Source organism: Ursus maritimus, unplaced genomic scaffold (genome assembly GCF_017311325.1).
Source record: "Ursus maritimus isolate PB19 unplaced genomic scaffold, ASM1731132v1 scaffold_30, whole genome shotgun sequence".
Taxonomy (NCBI): Eukaryota; Metazoa; Chordata; class Mammalia; order Carnivora; family Ursidae; genus Ursus; species Ursus maritimus.
In genome coordinates this window covers 11158495-11185272 of record NW_024425564.1, presented here as the reverse complement: position 1 = coordinate 11185272, position 26778 = coordinate 11158495, and the positions used below count along the sequence as shown (strand labels likewise).

The 26778-nt window shown below is 41.8% G+C and overlaps 1 protein-coding gene across 4 annotated transcripts in view; it reads right to left on the bottom strand.

Annotated features, from left to right (window-relative positions):
• The window catches only part of KIAA0319 (KIAA0319 ortholog), a 72247-nt gene that overhangs the window by 18266 nt on the left and 27203 nt on the right, over positions 1-26778 (bottom strand). For all 4 annotated transcript variants that reach the window (XM_040644921.1, XM_040644923.1, XM_040644922.1 and 1 more), the window contains 4 exons: positions 25103-25195; positions 23537-23669; positions 11872-12100; positions 1343-1466 (listed from right to left, as the gene is read on the bottom strand). In XM_040644921.1, coding sequence (XP_040500855.1) covers positions 1343-1466; positions 11872-12100; positions 23537-23669; positions 25103-25195 — 579 coding nt within the window. The remainder of the gene's footprint in view (positions 1-1342; positions 1467-11871; positions 12101-23536; positions 23670-25102; positions 25196-26778) is intronic.

Below are 26778 nucleotides of genomic sequence, written 5' to 3'. Positions count from 1 at the left end.
CTCCCCCTGCTTGTGTTCCCTCTCTCACTGGCTGTCTCTGTCAAATAAATAAATAAATAAATAAATAAATAAATAAATCTTAAAAAAAAATAAAAAAGCAAAAGATATAAAATATTGCTGATATTAATATTGAAATAGACAAATTTTCTGTTAAAATAAAAGTCATAGAGTCAAAACCCGAAGCAGCTATTGCTGAATATCTGGACCACATCCAACCCTCGCCGTGCTACTCAGTGTAAAGTTCAGTGGTCCAATGGTGTCTCTTGCTTGTAGGATAAAACACTCACGTGACCATCCGTTACAAAGCCCTTGATGGTGAGCCCCTGCCTCTCTCTCTCCAGAGCATCTGTTGGCATTCGAATCCCTGTGCCTCACACTCCCACGTCCTCACTGCTTTCTCTTGTTCCACTAAATTCTTCTTAATTCTTTCAACTACCCTTTCATCACATGGCTTTCGCAGATGGTTTCCTTTGCCTAAAAAACCCTTCCTCTTGCCCTTCTCTCCCCAAATTCACCTGGCCAACTGCAGCCCTGAGCTCAGTAAGACTCTCTGCAGATGCCTCAAGCCCAGGTAGGAGTGTCCTTTCGTGGGCTCCAGCCGCACTGTGCCCATTCCCTAGAAATGCACTGATCATGTGGTTTTCACCGTACTTGTCCATGAGCCGGGGGGACAGAGACCAAGTCTTTCTTGTTTAATTCCACATCCCTGGGGTCTAAACAATAGCACTTACTACATATTAACTGAATAAATAAATAAAATAAATAAATGCCTTGCCTATAAGTTGAGTATATTTTCAGTTGCCAGGACACTGGACAGTTACTGGGATTAGCAGCATCTTCTAGAAAAGTTCTAAAGCAAAGAGCACTATCAAGCAAAACCCTAACTACCCTTAAGGTTATTTAAATCTGCAGGAAGGCAGAGTCCTGGGTTTTCATGAAACTTTAATGGATTGTGAGCTGACCTGGAGTCAACTCTCCATCTGGCTACGAGCCATTGAGCTACCAGACCACATCTCATGACCAGACTCTTCAAAAAGCCCCTGGAGCTCTGCAGCAGAGTGGGACACATGGGGGAGTGTCTACCTGGCAAGTAGAGCCCTTATGGGGCCCTTAGGATGTCCATCTGGGCCTCCGTGCCATGATTTAAAGACACAGTCACCACAAGATTCAGAACCAAACAGAAACCTGGCTTTGTACTGATTCAGCTCCTCCAGCCCCGATTTCTTGATAGTTACAAGATTTAGAGAATTTGCCTCCAAATCTGGCTTGTCTGAAGCACAGAAGCCCAGGTGTCATTTCTGCCTTGATATCTGGGGCCAAAGCCCTGTTTCATCTCACCTACCAGGCTGGACAGTCACAGTGACCACAGCAGAGGACTGCTGCCTTGAAGAATCTGTCACCATCAGCTGGAACGTATAGTCTCCTTCCTGCATGGCAGACAAATGAAGGTAGGGTGTCTTGACGCCCTAAATAATAGCAAATAGAAATGAAAAAGAAAAGAAAAAATAATTTTAAGAAGTTAAGTAGCACGATGTAATGAAAAATGAATGCTTTTGCCAAATATGGAGATCCTGCTTGAAAAAGAAATGTATGTGCCCCAAGAAAACACAATCTAAAGTTTACTGTGTATCCTCGGACGCTGTTGAAGAAGCACAAATTAATCTGGCCTTTTTGGAAGCCCATCTGGCAACATCCATTCACACGTTAAATGAGCACCCCCCAACCAGTGATCCTACTTCTTACTACCTACCCTAGAGAAATGCCCACCCACACAATGAGCCTCACACCTGGACGCTGACAGAAGCAAACAACAGGAACAGTCTAAATGTTCGTCAACAGTGGGGCGCTTGGGTGGCTCAGTTAGTTAAGAAGCCAACTCTTGATTTCGGCTCAGGTCAGGATCTCAGGGTAATGAGATCGAGCCCTGTGTTGGGCTCCACACTCATCGGGGAGTCTGCTTGAGATTCTCGCTCTCCCTCTGCCCCTTCGCAGTGCTTGTACTCGCTCTCTGAAATAAATAAATCTTTAAATAAACGTTCATCAACGGGGTGTGGCCAGACCCACCATGACACACTACAGTGCTAGTTTAAAGGAGAAAGTTTAAAAGAATAAGGAAGATTTTTACATATTGAAATGGAGTTGGACTCCATGCTAGGTGTGGAGCCTACTTTTAAAAAAAAGTCTGTAGCTTATAAATAATGAAATGCAAAGATGTCAAAGACATATCATCAAGCAAAAAGAGAAAGTCGCAGAAGAGTGCACAGTGACAGGTATTTCTATGTGTACATACGCATATCACAGAGCACATAGAAAGGATTCTGTAAGGACAGACATTAAACTGATAAAAGTAATTATCTCCATAAGGGGATTGGGGTACAATCAAAGTGTATTTGTACTTCATCAGAAGTTAACTTTTTCTTAAGTACAAGAAGCAATTCATGCATTACTCTTGTAAGTAAAAATAATTTTTTAAAACTCTAAGACAACAAAATTTTTCAGTAAGACATTTTTTTTTCAATTGAGTATATAATAGCTACACTCATCTCCAGGTTAATAACCTTTCAGTTTGTTGCTATTGTGTTGCTGCTGGTAACATTCCCAATTATTGCTTATGTTTGAAATTCATGGCATCATGGAAAGGATTTTTGATCTTAAATTCTATAATAAAGTATTTACTTTTATAGATCCAAAGATTGTCTAAAGATAAATGTATCTGCATGTATTTGTTAAAGGTTTTAAAGGAAAATTGCAAAGAAAACTGATAGAGAATCAACTGTGTTATCAGAAGGGGAACCAGTGGGGGCGCCTGGGTGGCACAGCGGTTAAGCGTCTGCCTTCGGCTCTGGGCGTGATCCTGGCGTTATGGGATCACATCAGGCTCTTCCACTATGAGCCTGCTTCTTCCTCTCCCACTCCCCCTGCTTGTGTTCCCTCTCTCGCTGGCTGTCTCTCTCTCTGTCGAATAAATAAAATCAAATCTTTAAAAAAAAAAAGAAGGGGAACCAGTGAAATTTGAAATACATACCTCTAAGAACTTAGGAAAGGTGCTTTTCCCTACTTTGACTAAATAAAGCAAAGCATTTTGCTCTGAAAAGCTCTACAGAAGTATAATTTCCTAGTACTTACTTCAAAATTATCATGGTTACATAAGTGCTTATGCACATGCTAGAGGGAATGTGGCAAACGGGACGTGGGCAGACTCAAACACGTCACCAAGCACCCTCAAAGCCATCGTATGCTCCAGGAGAGAGCAGTGGTCCTCCCCCATCTAAAGCAGAGCCTTGGCAGGATGCCCTGCACGATGTTTAGACTAAGACTCCGGTTTACAGAGTCATCTTTGTCATGGCCCCAGTTAATAAGAAGACCACCCCTTTTACCATCTTAATCCATCAATCACAAGGCAATAACCCTGTTACTGATCTCAGAGGGTCCGCCGCAGAAGGGCAGGTGTGGAGACGCGCTCGCTGATTCCCTGGGACACATGTGGGGCAGACATGCATGAATTCTGGGGTGTGAGCTTTGGGCACACAATTCTCAATAACTAATGGAAAGAAAATTTGGATTTTTTAAATTTTATTTTTCAGTAATTGCCACACCCAATGTGGGGCTCTAACTCACAACCCTGAGATTAAGAGTCGCACGCTCTTCTGACTGAGCCTGTCAGGCATCTCTGGAATATTTTTTTAACCAAAGAAACACACAATATCCCATCTTTCTGTTTTGCATCCAAAGCCCTCTGAATCAGAATTCTTAGCACAACAGAAGCAAACACAGCACTTGCCACAAGCCTTAGGCAGAGGTGGACGCTACAGCATGGCCCTCTCAAGTTCCATAAACCCAACCAGTCATTTTAAATTCATCATAATTGCAAAATACTGTCCAGAAACAGAAAGTAAAGTAGGTAAGGTTTCATGGGAGATCTGACTTCATCTAAAATACGAACAAGAAATTTATGTTGGACAGATGAGATGCAATTTGAAGGAGAAGTGCAAGGTGGCAATGGAAGGTCCTACCTTTTTTCCATTACACTTACAAATAATAACCTGAAACTAACATAACACCTTATGTTAACTAGAATTAAAATAAAAACTGAAGGGGTGCCTGACTTGCTCAGTCAATAGAGCTTGAAACTCTTGCTCTTGGGGTCGTGAGTTCAAGCCCCACACTGGGTGTAGGGCTTGCTTACATACATACATAAAATAACAACAACAAAAAAAGAATAAAATAAAAACTTAACAAAAACTGTCAAATAGTAACTTAAAAATAGCAAGCTGGTTAGCAATAAAAACAAATACTTCTGGCCATCACCAAAAGCAGCAGCAAGTAACTCATACACACTCATGTGCACACATACCACTCATAGCAAAAGTGTCCATGGTATTATGTCTTTGGACAAATAAAGATTTGAGCAAATTAAAATTTAGATACAAAAAGCTCTTAAAGAGACCACTAGATCCAGAAAAAATGACAATGAAGTTTCTAAAAATATGAGCTACAAAATAAGGAAAAATTTCCTGATAATAAAGTTTATGTTGGATTATTTCTAAAGTTTCTTCCAACACTAAAATAATATTTCTATAGCAAATGTTGGGTCAGACTTTCCCCAAACTAGCCACAAAGTCAAGCTGTCAACACAGGACCTACTTGGTTTCTATCCTGTGCTTATAGAGAGTGGGTGAGGGGAAAAGATGTAAGTTTGGAAGATCTATGAATTTAGGTGCTCTTTTTTCCCCTTATTTTTCATCTTTTTAAATTATGTTCAGTTAGCCTCTGTATAGTACATCATTAGTTTTTGATGAAGTGTTCACCGATTCATTAGTTACATGTAACACCCAGTGCTCATCACAACACATGCCCTCCTCAACACCCATACCCTGTTACCCCTTCCTCCACTCCTCTCCCCTCTGAAACCCTCAGTTTGTTTCCCATGGTCCATAGTCTCTTATGGTTCATCTCCCTCTCTGATTTCTCCCCCTTCAGATTTCCCTCCCTTTCCCTATGTTCCACATATGAGTGAAACCATATGATAACTGTCTTTCTCTGTTTGACTTACTTCACTTAGCATAGTCCTCTCTAGTTCCATCCATGTCCATGCAAATGGTGGGTATTCATCCTTTCTGATGGCTGAATAATATTCCATTGTAGGTATGAACCACATCTTCTTTATCCATTCATCTGTTGAAGGGCATCTCGGCTCCTTCCACAGTTTGGCTATCGTGGACATTGCTGCTATGAACAATGGGGTGCATGTGCCCCTTCCTTTCACTACATCTGTATCTTTGGGGTGAATACCTAGTAGTGCAATTGCTGGGTCATAGGGTATTTTTAACATCTTGAGGAACCTCCACACTGTTTTCCAGAATGGCTGTACCAGCTTGCATTCCCACCGACAGTGGAAAATGGCTCCCCTTTCTACTCATCCTTGCCAACATTTGTTGTTTCCTGCCTTGTTAATTTTTGCCATTCTAACTGGTGTAAGGTGGTATCTCATTGTGGTTTTTATTTGCATTTCCCTGATGGCTAGTGATGTTGAGCATTTTTCCATGTGTCTATTAGCCATGTGTATGTCTTCCTCGGGGAAGTGTCTGTTCATGTCTTCTGCTCACTTTTTTGACGGGGTTATTTGTTTTTCGAGTGTGGGGTTTGAGAAGTTCTTTTTTTTTTTTTTTTTTTTAAGATTTATTTATTTATTTATTTATTTGACAGAGATAGAGACAGCCAGCGAGAGAGGGAACACAAGCAGGGGCAGTGGGAGAGGAAGAAGCAGGCTCATAGCGGAGGAGCCTGATGTGGGGCTCGATCCCGTAACACCGGGATCACGCCCTGAGCCGAAGGCAGGCGCTTAACCGCTGTGCCACCCAGGCGCCCCTGAGAAGTTCTTTATAGAAATTGGTTATCAGCCCTTTATCTGTAATGTCATTTGAAAATATCTTCTCCCATTCCATGGGTTGCCTCTTAGTTTTGTTAACTTTTTCCATTGCTGTGCAGAAGCTTTTTATCTTGATGAAGTCCCAAGAATTCATTTTTGCTTTTGTTTCCCTGCCTTTGGAGATGTGTCTTGAAAGAAGTTGCTGCAGCCAATGTCGAAGAGGTTACTGCCTATGTTCTCCTCTAGGATTTTGATGGATTCCAGTCTCACGTTGAGGTCTTTCATCCATTTTGAGTTTATCTTTGTGTATGGTGTAAGGGAATGGTCCAATTTCACTCTTCTATACATAGCTGTCCAATTTTCCCAGCACCACTTATTGAAGAGACTGTCTTTTCTTTCATTGGATATTTTCCCCTGATTTGTCAAAGATTAGCCGACCATAGCGTTGAGGGTCCATTTCTGGAGTCTCTATTCTGTTCCATTGGTCTATGTGTCTGTTTTTGTGCCCATACCATGTTGCCTTGGTGATCACAGCTTTGTAATATAGCCTGAAGTCAGGCATCGTGATGCCCCAGCTTTGTTTTTCTTTTTCATCATTCCCTTGGCAATTCAGGGTCTTTTCTGGTTCCATACAAATTTTATGATTGTTTGATCCAGCTCCTTGAAAAATGCCCGTGGTATTTTAATAGGGATGGCATTGAAAGTGTAAATTGCTCTGGGGAGGATAGACGTTGTAACAATGTTTATTTTTCCAATCCATGAGCATGAAATGTTTTTCCATCTTTTCGTGTCTTCCTCGATTTCTTTCGTTAAGTATTCTGTAGTTTTGACAGTATAGATCCTTTACCTCTTTAGTTAGGTTTATTCCTAGGTATCTTATGGTTTTTGTTGTTATTGTGAATGGAACTGATTCCTTAATTTCTCTTTCTACAGTTACATTGTTAGTGTATAGAAAAGCAACTGATTTCTGTGCATTGATTTTGTATCCTGCCACACTGCTGAATTGCTGTATGAGTTCTAGTAACTGGGGGTAGAGTCTTTTGGGTTTTCCACATAAAGTATCATATCATCTGTGAAGAGAGAGAGTTTGACTTCTTTGCCAGTTTGGATGCCTTTTCTTTTTGTTGTCTGACTGCTGAGGCTAGGACTTCTAGCACTGTGTTGAACGATAGTGGTGAGAGTAGGCATCCCTGTCGTGTTCCCGACCTTAAGGGAAAAGCTGAGGGCTTTTCCCTACTGAGAATGATATTCGTTGTGGGCTTTTCATATATGATTTTTATGATATTGAGGAATGTTCCTCTATCCCTATACTCTGAAGAGTTTTAATCAGGAAAGGATGCTGTATTTTGTCAAATGCTTTTTCTGCATCAACTGAGAGGATCATATGGTTCTTGTCTTTTCTTTCATTAACGTGCTCTATCACACTGATTGATTTGCGAATGTTGAACCACCCTTGCAGCCCAGGAATAAATCCCACTTGGTCGAGGTGAATAATCCTTTCAGTGTACTATTGGATCCTATTGGCTAGGATCTTTTTGAGTATTGGCATCCATGTTCATCAGGGATATTGGTCTGTAATTCTCCTTTTTGATGGGGTCTTTGCCTGGTTTTGGGATCAGGGTAATGCTAGCCTCATAGAAGGAGTTTGGAAGTTTTCCTTCTGTTTCTATTTTTTGAAACAGTTTCAGTAGAATAGGTATTATTTCTTCTTTAAATGTTTGGTAGAATTCCCCTGGGAAGCCATCTGGCCCTGGGCTTTGGTTTTTTGGAAGGTTTTTGATTATGTTTCAGTTTTGTTACTGGTTATTGGTCTATTCAGACTGTCTACTTCTTCCTATTTCAGTCTTCGTAGTTTATAAGTTTCCAGGAAGGCATCCATTTCTTCCAGGTTGCTTAATTTGTTGGCATATAGCTGCTGGTAACAATTTCTAATAATTGTTTCTATTTCCTTGGTGTTAGTCGTGATCTCTCCCCTTTCATTCATGATTTTATTAATTTGGGTCCTTTCTCTTTTCTTTTGGGTAAGTTTGGCCAGTGGTTTATTGATCTTATTAGTTCTTTCAAAGAACCAGCTTCTAGTTTCATTGATCTGTTCTACTGTTTTTTCTGGTTTCTATTTCATTGATCTCTACTCTAATCTTTATCATCTCTCTTCTCCCGCTTGGTTTCGGTCTTATTTGTTGTTCTTTCTCCGGCTCCTTTAGGTGTAAGGTTAGCTTGTGCATTTGGGATTTTTCTAATTTTCTGAGAGCAGCTTGGATGGCTATGTATTTCCCTCTTAGGACTACCTTTGCAGTTTCCCATTATTTTGGACTAAAGTGTTTGTGTTCTCATTAGTTTCCATCAATTGTTTAAGTTCTTCTTTAACTTACTGGTTGACCCAATCATTCTATAGCAGGATGCTCTTTAACTTCCAAGTGTTTCAATTCCTTCCAAATATTTTCTTGTGATTGAGTTCCAGTTTCAAGGCATCATGGTCTGATAACATGCATGGAATAATCTCAATCTTTTGATATTGGCTGAGAACTGATTTGTGACCCAGCATGTGATCTATTTTGGAGAAAGTTCCATGTGCATTCGAGATGAATGAGTATTCTGTTGTTTTAGAGTGGAATGTTCTGTATATATCTATGAAGTCCATCTGGTCCAATGTGTCATTCAAAGCTCTTGTTTCTTTGTTGATCTGCTTAGATGATCTGCCCAATGCTGAGATTGGAGTGTTAAAATCTCCTACTATTAATGTATTATTGTTGATCTGATTCTTTATTTCGGTTAACAGCTGGCTTATGTAGTTGGCTGCTCCCATGTTGGGAGCATAGATATTTGCAATTGTTAGATTTTCTTGTTGGATAGACCCCTTAAGGATGATATAGTGTCCCTCTGGATCTCTTAATACCGTCTTTGGTTTAAATTCTAATTTGTCTGATATAAAAATTGCTACCCCAGCTTTCTTTTGAAGTCCATTGGTATGAAAAATGGTTCTCCATCCACTCACTTTCAGTCTGGATGTGTCTTTAGGTTCAAAATGAGTCTCTCGTAGACAGCAGATGGATGGGTCCTGTCTTTGCATCCAATGTGCAACCCTGTGCCATTTCATGGGAGCAGTTAGGCCATGCACGCTGAGAGTAACTACTGAAAGATATGTATTTATTGGCATCCTATTGTCTGTACAGTTCTGTTTCTATGGACTGTCTCTAAATTTCTGGTCTATATTACTCTTGGGGTCTTTCTTCTTTTATAGAATTCCCCTTAGTATTTCTTGCAGGGCTGGCTTGCTGGTCACATAGTCTTTCAGTTTCTGCCTGTCCTGGAAGCTCTTTATTTCTCCATGTGTTCTGAATGACAGCCTTGCTGGATACAGTATTCTTGGTTGCATGTTTTTCTCATTTAGTACCCTGAATATGTCTTGCCAGCCCTTTCTGGCTTGCCAGGTCTCTGTGGACAGGTTTGACGTTACTCTAATGTTCCTCCCTCCATAGGTAAGAAATCTCTTCCTCCTGGCTGCTCTCAAGATGGCTTCCTTGGTTCTGAGATTTGCGAGTTTTACTATTATATGACGAGGCATTGGTCTGTTCTCCCTGATTTTGGGAGAGTCCTCTCTACCTCTTGGACACGAATACTTGTTTCCTTCCCCAGATTAGGGAAGCTCTCAGCTACGATTTGCTCAAATATACTTTCTAGTCCTCTCTCTCTCCCTCCACCACTTCCTAGGGATCCCAATAATTCTGACAGTGGAACGTTTCATGGAGTCATTAATCTCTATGTCTGTTCTCATGGATTTTAAGCTGTTTGTTCCAGGCCTCCTCCTGTTCCTTCCTTTCAATCAGCTTATCTTCTAGAGCATTAAATCATTCTTCTGCCTCATTTACCCTGGCTGTTAGAGCATCCGGTTTAGACTGCATCTCACTCATAGCATTTTTAAGCTCAGCCTGATTACATCTCATTTCTGCCCTTAGAGATTCTATATTGTCACTAATGGTTTTCTCAAGCCTAGCTACTGACTTCATAACTGCTATCCTGAAGTCTATCTCTGACATCTTGTTTAGGTCCATATCCATTAGGTCTGTGGGAGAGGCCATGGTCTCTGGTTCTTTTCTTTGTTGGGAGTTCCTCCTCCTAGTCATTCTGTTAAGGGTGGTTGAGGGAGTGTACAGAGTCCAAAATATCAACCACGATCCAGGCAAGATGCACCCTGGCAAAACCCAGAGTGTTCAGAAGTCACCACAGAAAAAACAAAGGCAAAATGAAACCCAAGAATAAGATTTATAAAGTTAAAAAATTAAAACAAAATTACAAAATAAAAATTTTTAAAAAGGGGGGGAGGGGAGGGGAGGCTATAATCTCTCAATGTGGGTGAGGTAGGGTGTTTCAGCTCTTCCTGGGTGTATTTTGTTTTGTTTGTTAGAGGACACTACTTCCCAGAGTTACAGGGAAAATAAAACGGGGATGCATATAAAGGTAACATTGAATAGGGAAAAAAGGACTACATTGAAGCTTATAGCTATATAAAAACAAATAAGTGTGAAAAAGTACAAGTTAAAAAGCTACAATGCAATATGTCATATTAAACATCTAGTTGAAATGAGAAAAAGGTGAAAAGAAAAAACAGAGAAGAAACATGAGAAAGAATGAAAGAAAAAAAAAAGTTGTATCTGAGAAATACAGCAGCCGTGAGGCAACGCCTGGAGCTCAATATACTATTTTCCCCTGGTGTTGGGGTTTTACAGTTTTATGGGGACCCTCAGGTTGTCGTCCTCTTGTTCTTCCAGCTTGTCTTCTGGGGGAGGGGCCTGCTGCGCTGCTACTCAGGCAACCCTGCTCGGGCGGAGTTGCCCTGCCCCCTGTCAGGGGGCTAGGCTCTGAGGAAACCGGTTTTTTGGGCTTTTGTTCTCTGGCAGCTTCCTGCACCTTTTCTGAGGGTCAGAGCAAAGGAAAATGTCCGCACGCAGACCTCTGACCCAGCACAGAGAAATCACAGGCTGCTCCTCTCTGAACCCTCCAGAACATACAGTCTCCATTTCTGTAAGCTCCACTGAAAACTGCAGCCTCCCATGGGCGGTGCACGCCCCCGGTGACACTCAGCGGTGGACTCAGGAGCCCTGCTTGTCTCTGCCCTTTGTGCTTCTAAAACCCTGAGGGGTCCTGGGTTCGCGTGCATGCAGCTCCTGGATCCTGTTTGAGTGCTGTTATCAAGCCCTTCCCGGCCCACTACCAGGGTTCCGCAAGTTATCACCAGTCCCCCAGCAGGATGCTTTTGTGCTCTGGTGTTCTATCACTTTCCAGAGGCCAGCTTATGGAGGCTTCCTCCCCCTTCTGCTTATCTTCTGATATCTGCCCCCAGAATCACTACTCTGCCCTTCATACCTTGTGACTGGCGGAGAATTTCTGCTTGTAGAGATCCAGATATATATTCTTAAATCTCAGGCTGATTTCGTGGCTGTTCAAAATGGTTTGGTAGATATCCAGATAAATTCAGGGGACCAGTTGAAATGGAGTCCCCTACTCCTCCACCATCTTGTCCCCCTCTTGAATTTAGGTGCTCTTCTAATCATTGTAATATATCAGACAATCTTATAAAACATATTTTCTGGATTTATACCACACATCAATAAGACAGACAGATAGGAAGACAGATGTGTGAACAGTTTTAAATGGATGGACAGATGTACAGATGGATGGATGGATGGATGGATAGATGGCAGGGTGGGTGGGTGGAGAGATGGATGGGGCATGGATGTATGGATGGATGGGTGGGTGAGTGGATAGATGGCTGGATGGATGGCTGGACAGATGGGTAGGTGGGTGCGTGGGTGAGTGAGTGGATGAATGGGTGCATGGGTAGATGGATGGACGGGTGGGTGAGTGGATAGATGGCTGGATGGATGGCTGGACAGATGGGTAGATGGGTAGGTGGATAGATGGGTAGGTGGGTAGGTGGGTGGGTGGGTGGGTGGGTGGTTGGATAGACGAGTAGAAGTCTGAAGGCAGGATAGAGAACTTGCCTGCATGGCCACCTCTTTGCTCTCACTCCCTGGACCCAGGGACCACTCATAGAGGACAATCTGGTGATCATCACTGCTCTGGTTTCCATTCAAAGTGATGGAGTTTTGGGGCAAAGTTATGGTCTGATTTGGTCCTGCATTGGCAACTGGAGGATTGTCCATAGCACTGTTGACTATTAGGGCTGCAGTTGTGGAGTTAGTGGCTCCATCCGAGTCTGTAACAGTCAATCTACAAAAAGGAGAGGAAGCCATCATGTTGCAAGAAGATGCCAAGTCTTAATGCAAATGGTCCATTTAGTCTGCTCAAGGTACATTTCTCAGAAAAACTCAGAAGAGGTGTAAACAGAAATTTGAGGATAAGGCTGAGAAAAGAAAGAGCACCTAAGGGTTTTTTTTTAAATTTGTTGCTGTTGGTTTATTGTATTTTTAGCTAGTAATAGAGTCACATGATGGAGTTTTATCTTATATGGGTTTCTGATTAGTCTTGGAGATGCCAGATGAAGAAATCTTCCTCAGTGAATACAGGAGCCTCCCTCTAGTTCCTGAGACAAAGAATGTGTCAGGTTTAGGTCCTGTCTTCAGGTCTGAGCATGTGAGACAGTATATCACTCATCAATTTTCATCTACAAAGCTTTTATTCTTTTCTAGAGGACTTAATATAATTATGTTTTTAGAACCCTCCTTGTAGACACTCCTTCAGGACCTCCTGTGGTAAACTCACTGCTGTTGGGGTCATGGATCAGGAAATATGGTCACTTCATCATTCTGAAGTAAAGATGTCAGTTCTGAACAGTGATGAATGCTACACAGATGTTAATAGGAATATGATAATGAAGTTATGGGAAGAACACAGGCCTTACATGTAGTAAGGTGTGTGTATGGGGGCATGTGTATTCTGTGCATGCTTTTACACTATCCCACACACTCCATACAACCAAGATCCGAACTCTGGTTCTGGCTCTCACAGCAAACCAAGTATCTGAGGTCCTTCCTTCTCAGCCAGGCTGTCAAGACACATCCCAGGCCCCTAAGGGAATTTCTTCATGGTAAAATGGGGACAGCTGCAGTAACTTGCTTCAACCAGATGATTAATTAAATAAAAATGAACTGGGGAGGAGTTAGAATGGAGAGGAGTAAGGGGACCCTACGCTTGCCTTGTTCCTAAAACACAGGTAGATAAATATCAAATCATCCTGAACACCCAAGAAATCGATCTGAGGGCTGAGAGAGAACAAACTGCACAACTGGTAGGAGAAAAGAGGCCACATCGTGCAAGGTAGGAGGTACAGAGATGTGACTTGGGGAAGAAAAGAATCCCAGGGGAGGGAGCCCTGATCACAGAGAGAGGAGAGAGAAAGAGAGAGCGAGCAAGCATGTGAGAGGTGCACAGGGGATTGCATAAGAAAAACACTTCCCCAAAGCCACTGACTAGGACAATGAGAGAGGCTGCTTATTGTGATTTTCTACAATCAACAGCACTCAAAGACTGAAGTTTTAGAAGTCTGCCCTGCAGCCAGTGTGCAGCCTGGTGGGCACAGTGGTGCTCCTGTGGAGAAGGAGGGCAGAGGCCTGGGAGTGGACAGCGTGGCCTAGGGATTCCCTGCATCGCACTGGGAGAGACAGCTCCCCTTCTTGGAGTGCATTTGGGAGAGGTGGTACTGCCTCAGAGGGGAGGAAAGAGCAGGTGAGCGTCACTGCACTTCATTAGCATAGAGGCAGAGGCACCTGCTGAGGGCAACTCACCTGGATGCCAGCTTTCTGCTGTGCTTTACTCTAAACTCCAAGCACCTGTGCATTCCTGCAACTGCCCTTCTGGGACAAACTCCCACCAGCCCCAGTGCTCCAGGACCCTCCCCCAGAGGATCAGCATGGGTCCAGGCACTGCCAGGTCCCTAAAATTTGGAGTTTTGAAACTCCGCCAGGCGCCAGAGATAAAACATGGAAGCACTATGCCACCAGGTGGGCAGACAGCTCAGACGCAGACACAGTGAAGGCAGAGATCTGAGGGATGCCTGGCACATGAGGGGAGATTCTTCACTCTTCTGTGAGGGCGCCCTGGAAGATGGGGGTTCAAATTCACCTGTCAGGAGCCAAGGGAGAGGGTGGCTGCCATTTTTTTTCCTTCACCCAACAGCACCATTGGATTTGAGAGAGGAGCACAGTGCCCCCCCCACACCCACCCAGGGGAGGCTAGAGCCACTTACACCAAGTCCTACCCCCCCACACTCTGCAGGTGCTTCTATGCTAGAGCAAGTATGCCTAAGAGCCAGGGCAGCAGACCTCTCCCCCAGAAAACCAGCACAAGTCCCCCACGTGCACCAAGTCTACTGATCATAGAGTGCTGCAAAGCTTCAGCTCTAGTGGAAATAGGATCTGGCCTCTTTTAACAAGCAGACCAAAGCACACCTAGTTAAAACTTGTCACACACTGGACAAGGTCCAAACACTCACTAGTATACGCAGGAAAAACTCAGCAGAGGACTGACCTGAGGGACAGAGCAGTTTCCAAAACACAGCAGCAGAGTGCACGTAGCACAGACCAGACACACTTCCCATATCACCAGGCCTTAGACAGTATATGACCTCTTCTTAATAAAGCCATTACTCTCAGGAGCAGGAAACGTAACAGGCTTTCCGAACACAAAGAAGAAGATACAGACCTACCCAAAATGCCAAGACAGAGGAATTCATCCCAAAAGGAAGAACAAGAAAAGGACATGGCCAGGGATCTAATCAAAACAGATATAAACAATATGCCTGATCCAGAATTGAAAACAACACCCATAAGGATACTAGCTGGGCTTGAGAAAAGCACAGAAGATATCAGGGAGTTCCTTACCACAGAGACAAAAGACCTAAAAACTAGTCAGGACAAAATAAAAAATGTTGTAACTGAGATGCGAAACTGACTGGATGTAATGACCACAAGGATGGAGGAAGCAGAAGATAGAATAGGTGGGGCGCCTGGGTGGCACAGCGGTTAAGCATCTGCCTTCGGCTCAGGGCGTGATCCCGGCGTTATGGGATCGAGCCCCACATCAGGCTCCTCCACTATGAGCCTGCTTCTTCCTCTCCCACTCTCCCTGCTTGTGTTCCCTCTCTCACTGGCTGTCTCTATCTCTGTCGAATAAATAAATAAAATCTTAAAAAAAAAAAAAAAGAAGATAGAATAGGTGACACAGAAAACAAACTTATGGAAAATAATGAAGCTGAAATGAAGAGGGAAAGAAAAATACTGGATCACAAATGTAGATTTAGGGAACTCAGCAACTCCATAAAGCTCAGTATCATTCATATCACAGGAGTCCCAGAAGAAGAGTGTGAAAAGGGACACAAGGTTTATTTGAGTGAAAACTTCCCTAATCTGGGGAAACAAACAGACATCCAAAACCGGGAGGCACAGAGAACTCCCAACAAAAACAAAAGCAGGCCAACACTAAGATATATCACAGTAAAATTTGCAAAATACAGAGATGAGGAAAAAGTCCTAAAAGCAGCAAAGGAATAGAAATCCTTAACTTACAAGGGAAGACAAATATGGTTAGCAGCAGATCTAGCCACAGAGACTTCGCAGGCTAGAAAAGAGTGGCGCGATATACTCAACATGCTGAATGAGAAAACTATGCAGCCAAGAACACTTTCTTTATCCAGCAAGGCTGTCATTCAGCAGAGAAGGAGAGATAAAGAGTTCCCCAGACAGACAAAAACTAAAGGAGTTCATGAACAATAAACCAGCCCTGCAAGAAATACTAAAGGGTCCCACTCTTTTGAGTGGGAAAGAAAAACCAAAAGCAACAGCGGGAAAGAAAGACCAAAACCAACAAAGACTAGAAAGGAACAGAGAAAATCTCCAGAAACAATGACTTTACAGGTAACACAATGGCATTAACTGCGTATCTCTCAATAATCACTCTGAATGTAAATGGACTAAATGCTCCAATAAAGAGAAACAGAGTATCAGAATGGATAAAACACGAGATCCATATACTGTTTAAAAGAGACTCATTTTAGATTTAAAGACACCTGTAGATTGAAACCGAGGGGTTGGAGAACAATCTATCATGCTCACGAACATCAAAAGAAAGCCAGAATAGCAATACTTATATCGGACAAACTAGAGTTTAAAACAAAGACTGTAACAAGAGATGAAGAAGGGCACTATATCATAATTAAGGGGTCTATCCATCAAGAAGATCTAACAATTGTAAATATTTATGCCCCCAACCTGGGAGCCCCAAATATATATATATATGTATATATATGTATAAATTAATAACAACCATAAAGAAACTCATTGATAACAATACAATAATAGTAGAGGACTTTAACACCCCACTTAAATCAATGGACAAATCATCTAAGAAGATCAACAAGGAAACAATGGTTTTGAATGACACACTGGACCAGACAGACTTAACATATATTCAGAACATTTCATCCTAAAGCAGCAGAATACACATTCTTCTTGAATGCACATGGAACATTCTCCAGAACAGATAACATACTGGGTCAAAATCAGCCCTCAACAAATACAAAAAGACTGAGATCATACCATGCATATTTTCAGACTATAATACTATGAAACTTGAAGTCAACCACAAGAAAAAATTGGGAAATACCACAAATACACGGAGGTTAAAGAACATCCTACTAAAGAATGAATGGGTTAACCAGGAAATTAAAGAAGAAATTAAAAAATACAGAGAAGCAAATAAAAATAAAAACATGACATTTTAAAACCTTTGGGATGCAGCAAGGGCAGAGCTAAGAGGGAAGTATATAGTAACACAAGTCTTCCTCAAGAAGCAAGAAAAATCTCAAATACACAACCTAACATTACACCTAAAGGAGCTAGAAAAGGAACAGCAAATAAAGCCTAAATCCAGCAGAAGGGAAATAAAAAGATTAGAGCAGAAATAAATTATACAGAAACTAAAAAAACAATAGAACAGATCAATGAAACCAGGAGCTGGTTCTTTGAAATAATGAATAAAATTGATAACCTCCTAGCCAGAATTATCAAAAATAAAAGAGAAAGGACCCAATTAAATCAGATCAGAAATGACAGGGGAGAAATAACCACCAATGCCAACAAATTGAACAACCTGGAAGAAATGGACAAATTCCCAGAAACACACAAACTACCAAAACTGAAACAGGAAGAAATAGAAAACTTGAACAGACCTGTAACCAGCAAGGAAATTGAAGCAGTGATTAAAAAACTCCCAACAAGCAAAAGTCCAGGCCCAGATGGCTTCCCAGGGGACTTCTACCAAACATTTAAAGAAGAGTTAATACCTATTTTTCTCAAACTGTTCCAAAAAAATAGAAACAGAAAGAAAACTTTCAATCACATACAATGAGGCCAGCATGACCCTGATAATAAAACCAGATAAAAACTCCACTATAAAAGAGAACTACAGGCCAAAACCCCTGATGAACATGGATGCAAAATTCTCAATAAAATACTAAAAATTGAATCCAGCAGTACATCAGAAGAATCATTCACCACAATCAAGTGGGATTTATTCCTGGGCTGCAAGGGTGGCTCAATATTTGCAAATCCATTAGCATGATTAATTAACCACATTAATAAGAGAAAGAATAAGAACCATACAATACTGTCAAAGGATGCAGAAAAAGTATTTGACAAAGTACAACAATCATTCATGATAAAAACCCTCAAAAAAATAGGGACAGAGGGAACATACCTCAACATAATAAAGGCCATATAGAAAGACCTACAGCTAATGTCATCCTCAATGAGGAAAAACAGAGCTTTTCTTCTACTGTCAGGAAGAAGAAAGGGATGTTCACTCTCACCACTGTGATTTAACATAGTACTGAAAGTCCAAGCTTCAGCAGACAACAAAAAGATAAAAGTCATCCAAATTGGCAAGGAAGAGGTCAAACTTTCACTATTAACAGATGACATGATACTCTATGTAGAAAACCTGAAAGACTCCATCAAAAAAATTGCTAGAACTGATACAGGAATTCTGTAAAGTCTCAGGATACAAAATCAGCACACAGAAGTCTGTTATATTTCTATACACCAATAATGAAGCAGCAGAAAGAGAAATTAAGGAGTCAATCCCATTTACAATTGCACCAAAACCCACAGGATACCTTGGAATAAACCTAACCAAAGAGGTAAAAGAGCTGTACTCTGAAAACTATAGAATACTTATGAAAGAAATCAAAGATGACACAAAGAAATGGAAGAACATCCTATGCTCATGGATTGGGAGAACAAATACTGTTAAAATGTCTATACTACCCAAAGCAATCTACACATTTAATGCAATCTTTATCAAAATATCCACAGCTGGGGGTAGAACCCAGTGGTAGAGCATCTGACTGCAAAATACCTCCAGCATTTTTCACAGAGCTAGAACAAATAATCATAAATTTGTATGGAACCACAAGAGACCCTGAATAGCTAAAGCAATTTTTTTTTCTAAAGATTTTATTTATTTACTTGAGAGAGAGAGACTATGAGAGAAGGGAAGGGCAGAGGGAGAAACAGACTCCCCACTGAGCAGGGAGCCTGACGCAGGACTTGATCCCAGGACCCAGAGATCATGACCTGAGCCAAAAGCAGATGCTTAACCAACTAAGCCACCCAGGCAGCCCTTGCCAAAGCAATCTTGAGAAAGAAAAGCAAAGCTGGTGGCATCACAATGCCAGACTTTAAGCTCTATTACAAAGCCGTAATCATCAAGACAGTATGGTATTGGCACAAAAACAGACACATAGATCAATGGAACAGAATAGAGACTTCAGAAATGGACCTTCAACTCTATGGTCAACTAGTTTTTGACAAAGCAGGAAAGAATACCCATGGAAAAAACACAGTCTCTTCAAAAAATGGTGTTGGGAAAACTGGACAGCTACATGCAGAAGAATGAAACTGGACCTCTTTCTTTCTTTCTCTCTTTCTCTCTTTCTTTCTTTCATTCATTCATTCATTTATTTATTTATTTATTTATTTGACAGAGAGAGACAGCCAGCGAGAGAGGGAACACAAGCAGGGGGAGTGGGAGAGGAAGAGCAGGCTCCCAGCAGAGGAGCCTGATGTGGGGCTCGATCCCATAACGCCGGGATCACGCCCTGAGCCGAAGGCAGGCGCTTAACCGCTGTGCCACCCAGGCGCCCCTGGACCACTTTCTTACACTATACACAAAAATAAACTCAAAATGGATGAAAGACCTAAATGTGAGACAGGCATCCATCAAAATCCTAGAGGAGAACACAGGCAGCAACCTCTGTGACTTCGGCCATAGCAACTTATCACTAGACACACTTCTGGAGGTAAGGGAAACAAAAGCAAAAATGAACCATTGGGATTTCATCAAGATAAAAAGCTTCTGCACAGCTAAGGAAACAGTCAACAAGACTAAAACGCAGTCTACGGAATGGGAGAAGATATTTGCAAATGACATATCTGAGAAAGGGTTAGTATCCAAAACCTATAAAGAACTTATCAAACTCAACACCAAAAAACAAATAAATAATCCAGTTAAATAATGGGCAGAAGACATGAATAGACACTTTTCCAAAGAAGACATACAAATGGCTAACAGACACATGAAAAGATGCTCAACATCACTCATCATCAGGGAAATGCAAATCAAAACTACAATGAGATTTCACTTCACACCAGTCAGAATGGCTAAAATCAACAACTCAGGAAACAACAGATGTTGGTGAGAATGTAGAGAAAGGGGAACGCTCTTGCACTGTTGGTGGGAATGCAGACTGGTGCAGCCACTCTGGAAAACAGTATGGAGGTTCCTCAAAAAGTTAAAAATAGAACAACACTGTCATCCAGCAATTGCACTACTAGGTATTTATCCAAAGAATACAAAAATACTAATTCAAAGGGGGAAATGCACCCCATTGTTTATAGCAATATTATCAACAATAGCCAAATTATGGAAGCACCCCAAATGTCCATCAACTGATGAATGGATAAAGAAGATGTGGTGTATGTAAATATAATGGAATATTACTCAGTCATAAAAAAGGATGAAATCTTGTCATTTGCAATGATGTGGATGGAACCAGAAAGTATTATGTTAAATGAAATAAGTCAGAGAAAGACAAATATCATTAGATTTCACTCATATGTGGAATTTAAGAAACAAAAATGATGGACATAGGTGAAGGCAGAAAAAAAATGAAAAGAGAAGGAGGGAAACCATGACAGACTCTCGATTACAGAGAACAAACTGAGGTTGCTGGAGGGAAAGGGAATGGGGAGGTTGGGGTAACTGGGTGATGGGCATTAAGGCGGGCATGTGATGTAACGAGCAGTGGGTATTATATGTAAGTGATGAATCACTGAATTCTACTCCTGAAACCAATATTATATTATATATTAGCTAACTAGAATTTACATAAAAACTTGAAATTAGAAAAAAAGAATCAAAAGCACCTCATAAAGTGGCGTGAACATTGGTGAAGTTATAGACTGAATATTTGTGTCCCCCCTGCTTAAATTCTTATGATGAAACCTAATTCCTAATGTGATTGGTATTTGGAGTGGGGCCTTCAAGAGGTGATTAGGTCATGAGGGCAGACAATGAGATGAGCACCCTTGTAAAGAGACCTTGGAGAGACGCCCATCCTTTCTGTCATGTGAGGACACAGGGAGAAGACAGCCATCTATAAAACAGGAAACGGGCCTTCACCAGACACCCAGTCCGCCAGCACCTTGATCTTGTACTCCCCAGTCTCCAGAACCACAAGAAACAAATTTCTGTCATTTATAAGCCAGCCACTTTACAGTATTTTTGTTATAATAGCCCAAACAGGCTATGAGTGTACAACTATCTGAGTCCCTGCTGTCAATTCTTTTGGGTATATACCCAGAAGTGAGATTGCAGACATGGTAATTCTACGGTTCATGTTCTGAGGAACTGACAAACTGTTTTCCACGCAGGTGCACCATTTTACTTTCCCACCAGCAGCGCCCAAGGGTTCCCATTTCATCACATCCACACTAACGCTTATTTTCCCTTTTTAAAATAATAGCCATCCTAATGGGGCAAACTACTTCTTAAGCTGAGATTTCAAATAAACCAAAACAGACGTTTTTGCAAAACATATACAATGTAAAACACTCTAGAACACCTCTGTGAACTTTTCAGTCAAAGATGAATCCAGTCAGATGCTTGGAAGTTTCTTGACCTAGTCAGACTTCAGAAGGTTCATAAATGTATGGATGCATGGATAGATTGATGGATGATTTCAAAGAAAGCTAATGTTAGGTTAGATTCTTAAAGGGGTATATGAGACATTGAAAATATAATAAGCCAAAATGTGTGGGATATGGTTAAAGAGTACTTAAAGGAAAATTATAGTTTTAAAAGCTTTATAAACATTTAAGGAAGATCTAATATGAACGATCCAAGATCCTACTCTAAGAATTTAGAAGAAGAGCAAAGTAAATAAAAAGTAAATAGAAGTAAAGAAATAATAAAGATACAAGCAGAAACCAACAAATTAGAAAATAGAAAAAATTAACACAGCTCTAGTTAGGGGTTCTTTGGAAAAATAAACAAAATTAACAAAACACTTAATTAGACTAATCAAGAAAAAAGAGAAAACACAAGTCACCAATACAGGAAATGAAAAAGGGGTTATCACCACAGATTCTATGGATATGACAGGATAATATTATAAAACCTTTTGTCAACAAATTTGGCAATTTAGATGGAATAGACAAATTTCTTACAAAATACAACTTATCAAAAACCTACACAAGAAAAACAACAACAACAGAAAATCTAAATAGCCTTACAGCTATTTTTAAAATTGCATTTGTGGGGCACCTGGGTGGCACAGCGGTTAAGCGTCTGCCTTCGGCTCAGGGCGTGATCCCGGCGGCATTATGGGATCGAGCCCCACATCAGGCTCCTCCGCTAGGAGCCTGCTTCTCCCCCTCCCCCTGCTTGTGTTCCCTCTCTCGCTGGCTGTCTCTCTCTCTCTGTCAAATAAATAAATAAAATCTTTAAAAATAAAATAAAATAAAATAAACTTGCATTTGCTATCAAAAAATTTCCCAAAAAGCAAACTGCAGGCCCAGGTGATTTTACTGGTGAATTCTATCAAACATTCAAGGAAGAAATACCACCATTTGTTCACAAATGTTTCAGAAAGTAGAAGATAGATCACTGGCCACCTTGTTTCTTTAGGCCAGTGTGATCCTCATACCCAAACTTGACAAAGACATTGCAAAAAAAGAAAGAGAAAGCCATAGACCAATATCTTTCATGAAGATAGACAAAAAACCCTTATCAAAATATTAGCAAGTTTAATCCAATGCTATATAAAAAGGATATCATGACCAACTAGCATTTACCCCATGAATGCAAGGTTGATTTAACACTTAAAAATACCACACAGTACATAAAAATAATTCAAAAGAGATCACAGATCTAATTATAAAACCTAGAACTACAGAGGTTCTAGAAAAAACAAAGGAGGAAATCTTTACAATCTTAGGATAGGCAAAGTTTACTTAAATAGAACACAAAAAGCATAAAACATAACAGGAAAAAAAGTTATGAATTAGACTTCACCAAAATATAAAATTTGGCTCTTTGAAAGATTAAGAAAATACACTTGATCTTAGTCAAAAGGTTGAGAAGTGACTGAAAGATTAATAAAATAAAAAAATCATATACTGGCAGGAAATATCCACAGCACATATATAAAATAAGGAGCTTATTTCAGAATGTATAAAGACTCTTAAAACTAAATAAGACAAACAATACAATTTTTTTAATAAGGAAAGGAGGTGCACCTCGCTGGCTCAGTTGGTAGAGCATGTGACTCTTGGTCTTGGGGTCATGAGTTTGAGCCCCAGGTTGGGGGTCATTTACTTAAAAAAATAAAGGGGACATTTAAAAAAATAAAATAGGAAAAGGATACTTCACAGAAGAAGTTATGTGAATGGCCAATAAGCATCTGAAAATATGCTTAATATCATCAGCCATCAGGAAAATGTAAATTAAAACCATAATGAAATACTACCACTCATCAAATTACATAAAATTAAAAAGACTGACTACACCAAGTATCGGTGAGGACATGGAGACTGGAACTCTCATATACTGAAGGTGGGAATGTACAATGGTACCCCCACGTCAGGAAAGAGGTTAGCCATTCCTTAAAATGTTATAAACTCACCATAGAACCGGACCCTTCTACTATTCCACGATTTACCCCATAAAAATAAAAATCTCTCTCCACACAAAGACTTAAAGTAAGTGTTACTGGCAGCCTTATTTGTCGTAGTTCAAAGCTGTAAACAGTCCGTACTAGACAGAAGAATAAACAAATTGCGGTACATCCACGCACTGGAGTAGTACTCAGCAATGACGGGGAACAAACTGGTGATACAGACAACATGGAGGCACGAGCACCATGTGTAGAGCGGAAGAAGACGGGCAAAGTAAACAGGGACCTAAAATTCATACTCCTCCATGAGCATCTCAGTCTGAAGTGGTTGCCAACCAAAACCCCCAAGGAAACCTATCGGCCTTGACCTCTTGATCAAAAGGAAAAGAAGCACAGTGTAGTGGAGAGGCATCGGCTTAAGGAAATAGCCACAGCATAAGTACCGAAAGCACAGCAAAGGTGGGGACACCACTTGCCTGAAAGTGTAGTTTCCGGGAACGAGGTTAGACAGACGTAGGACTGGGGAGTCAGCTGGGGGCTTCCCCTCTCGGAAGGGGCCGCGAATTTCTTCCCAGTGATAACTCACAATTTTAGCGTCATCTGTACTTTCTAGAAAGATTTAAAAATAAGCAAAGGCTAGAATGAAAGCAAGAACAGGAAAACACAGATTTTGTAATTTATCGTCTTCATGCTTAAATTTGTTTTTTTCGTGGAATTATACAATTACATAGATTTCAATGGATGGATTTCTTCTTCTCCCTAAACTATCATCACTATTTTCCTCCTGAATTTCTACCAGATTTGAGTGAGGCTGTCTTTACTCAGTTGTGAATTTAAAAACACACAGCGACAGGAGGTCTTGCTTTTGTAAGAACAGGAGTCAAGCAGATGTACCCTATGGAAATGCCACTTCTACTCATCTCAACTATAGCACGTGATACCTTCCTGGTATCTTCCACAGGTATCTGAAGTGACAGATTGATAAGGAATTAAGAGATGTTTACATACACTACAACACAGCTTTTACTACCCACATGGTTTAGGTATAAATCCAGAGAAAGGCAGTATCCTACAAGAAAACTTCCCTTTCTACTCTAGAAGACAGCAAACAAAATGTGCTCCATACAACCACAGAGACAGACCTGGAAGGGAGCCAGCTGCATCTAATTCAGTGAAAGAACGATCTAGTTCTAGTGACAGATTAATGACCCCAGTTTCCTGTACCTAAACCGTCCTGCATTAGAGAAATCAAAATGTGGTACGTTTCCTCAGGTAAATATTTTCATCTAAAATATGTTTCGTTTTCACGCTGTCAAGGGGGAAATGTGGATATTTATATGCGAATAGTGCGAATGATGGTGTCCGCGTGATTTCTGTATATCTGCGGACTTGCAGACTGGAGCAGCATTAGCAGTGGACAATTACCCTTCTCCCAACAACAAAGGCAGCTCTTCTTTACGCCACAGGGTCTGGTATTAGCTTTGTGATTAAACGTACATAAATGCAAATACCCGTTACACCGTGATTGAACATATCTTTTCACATACTGTCATATATCTATATCTATTTATATTAATACACCGTCAAACGTAAGGTATGTTTTCATGTATTCTCATTTGCACGGACACCTGGAGTCAGATGGGGCCCCTTCCACATATAAGAGAAGGAATCAACTCTGACTGAATTAACAAAGCGCTACCCACCCCCCGTGAAGGTAGCCCTTCTCATGTCTGTTCAGGTGATTTTCCAGGTGCTCAGCACATACACCTCATCAAAAGGAGACTCTCTAAGAATTGCCTTCAGTCCCAATCAAATAGTTAGGCCCTAAAGAAGTCTTCCCGGACAGGTGGGACACAACTGACTGCAAGGTGAGCCTGGGACAAAGGCTGTGATGAAGGGACCCAAGGGCTGTGAGCCACACCAACGAGGGAGACAATCCTGCGTCCGCGTTGGTGTGCGAGCCCTCCCAGCCGCCACACAGAGCACCACGAAACCTTGCAGCACGCGGGGAGGAGAGGCCCTGAAGCGTCACAGATACCCACGGCTGCCGTCGATGAAGGCTGACGTCAGAGGCAGGGGGAGCACTTGCATCTGGGGAGAAACAACCGCTGTCGGGGGCAGGTTGACTCTTCTGGCTGTGAGACAGAGGAAGGGACACCGACGGAGGCCGTTATGTGTGCACAGATCATAACCCCAATAAAATCATCTGCTTCCTATCAAGGAGGTGTTTATCCTGAGGCGCCTGGGTGGCTCAGCTGGTTAAGCGTCTGCCTTAGCCTCAGGTCATGATCCCAGGGTCCTGGGTTCAAGCCCCACATCAGGCTCCCTGCTCAGCAGGGAGTCTGCTTCTCCCTCTCCCACTCCTCCTGCTCATGCTCTCTCTCACTCTCTCAATCGCTTTTTACTCTCTCTCAAATAAATAAATAAAATAAAATATTTTTTTATTTTATTTTATTTTATTTTATTTTATTTTATTTTATTTTATTTTATTTTATTTTGTCAGAGAGAGAGAAAGAGCGAGACACGCAGGGGGAGCTGCAGGCAGAGGGCGAAGCAGACTCCCCAAGGAGCAGGGAGCCCGATGCAGGACTCAATCCCAGGACCCTGGGGTCATGACCTGAGCCGAAGGCAGACGCTTCACTGACTAAGCTACCCAGTCGTCCCAATAAATAAAATCTTAAAAAAAAAAAAAAAGGCATTTATCCTACAAGCCTCAAGTGTGGAGAGTACTTCTGAAAGTTTTGGCACCTTCCTATTAAGTTTCAGGAGCTTGTCTGCAGACTTCCATTTTTGCAGGTGAGCCCAGGCTCAGGGGACACGTGCAGTAACAACCCGGGGCTTCATCACAGAACGTGAGCGCTAACTGCAGGAAAGAAGCCGTGCAGTACGGCTCCGGCTCCTACAGCGGTCACCTGGGTCTCAAATCCTTGCTGGCAGGCCCCCCATACCCCCAGCACCTGCTCTAGCGGGGCTGACCCTCAGGCAGAGGGTGCAAAGCCTGAGCGGGGAGGCAGAGCCGGCAGAGAGGTGGGCCGCCTCGGGGTGCACGCTGTGCTCACCCGGACGAAGGGCCCCCTGTTCCTGATTCATACAAGTGCACCAGCCCGTGGGCTGGTGGCGGCCTGAAAGCTCATGGCATACATCCCTTTGACCCCTCAGGTGCTCAGCTGACTCTATCTGAACCCCCCCACGGAAGGGGAGGCTGAGTCACGGGGAAGGGAGGTGGGGGATGCTGACGGAGAAGGCCAAGGGGCAGCCACGTGCCACCCCCGCAGGTCAGCAGGAACCTGGCAACCTTAAACAGCAGGGTGAAGCAAGTACTAAAACTCACACTGAACTCAGAAAGAAAAAACCCAACAACAATCGTTGCGTATTTTGTCTATAGTAGAGCCAAATGTAAAAATAAAAAATAGATTACCATGTTATTCAGGACCCAAAACAGAGGTAAACCCGTACAACACGGGCCCTTCTCTCACGCAGGCTTACCTCGCTTCACGGTGACGTTGACAAATCCTTCTCCAAAGGCATTTTCACTAGAAACCGCTACTTTGAAGGCATAAAGTCCTGCCGACAACTGCAACAGAAAGGACAGGTACACGGGTAAACACGCAAAGACATGATGGGTCCACTGCCTAGAGTCCGAACACGTCGCGGGAGCCGACGTCCCGCGCGAGCAGAGCGCAGGGGCCGGGGAGTGTCATCTCGGGAGCCGTGCAGA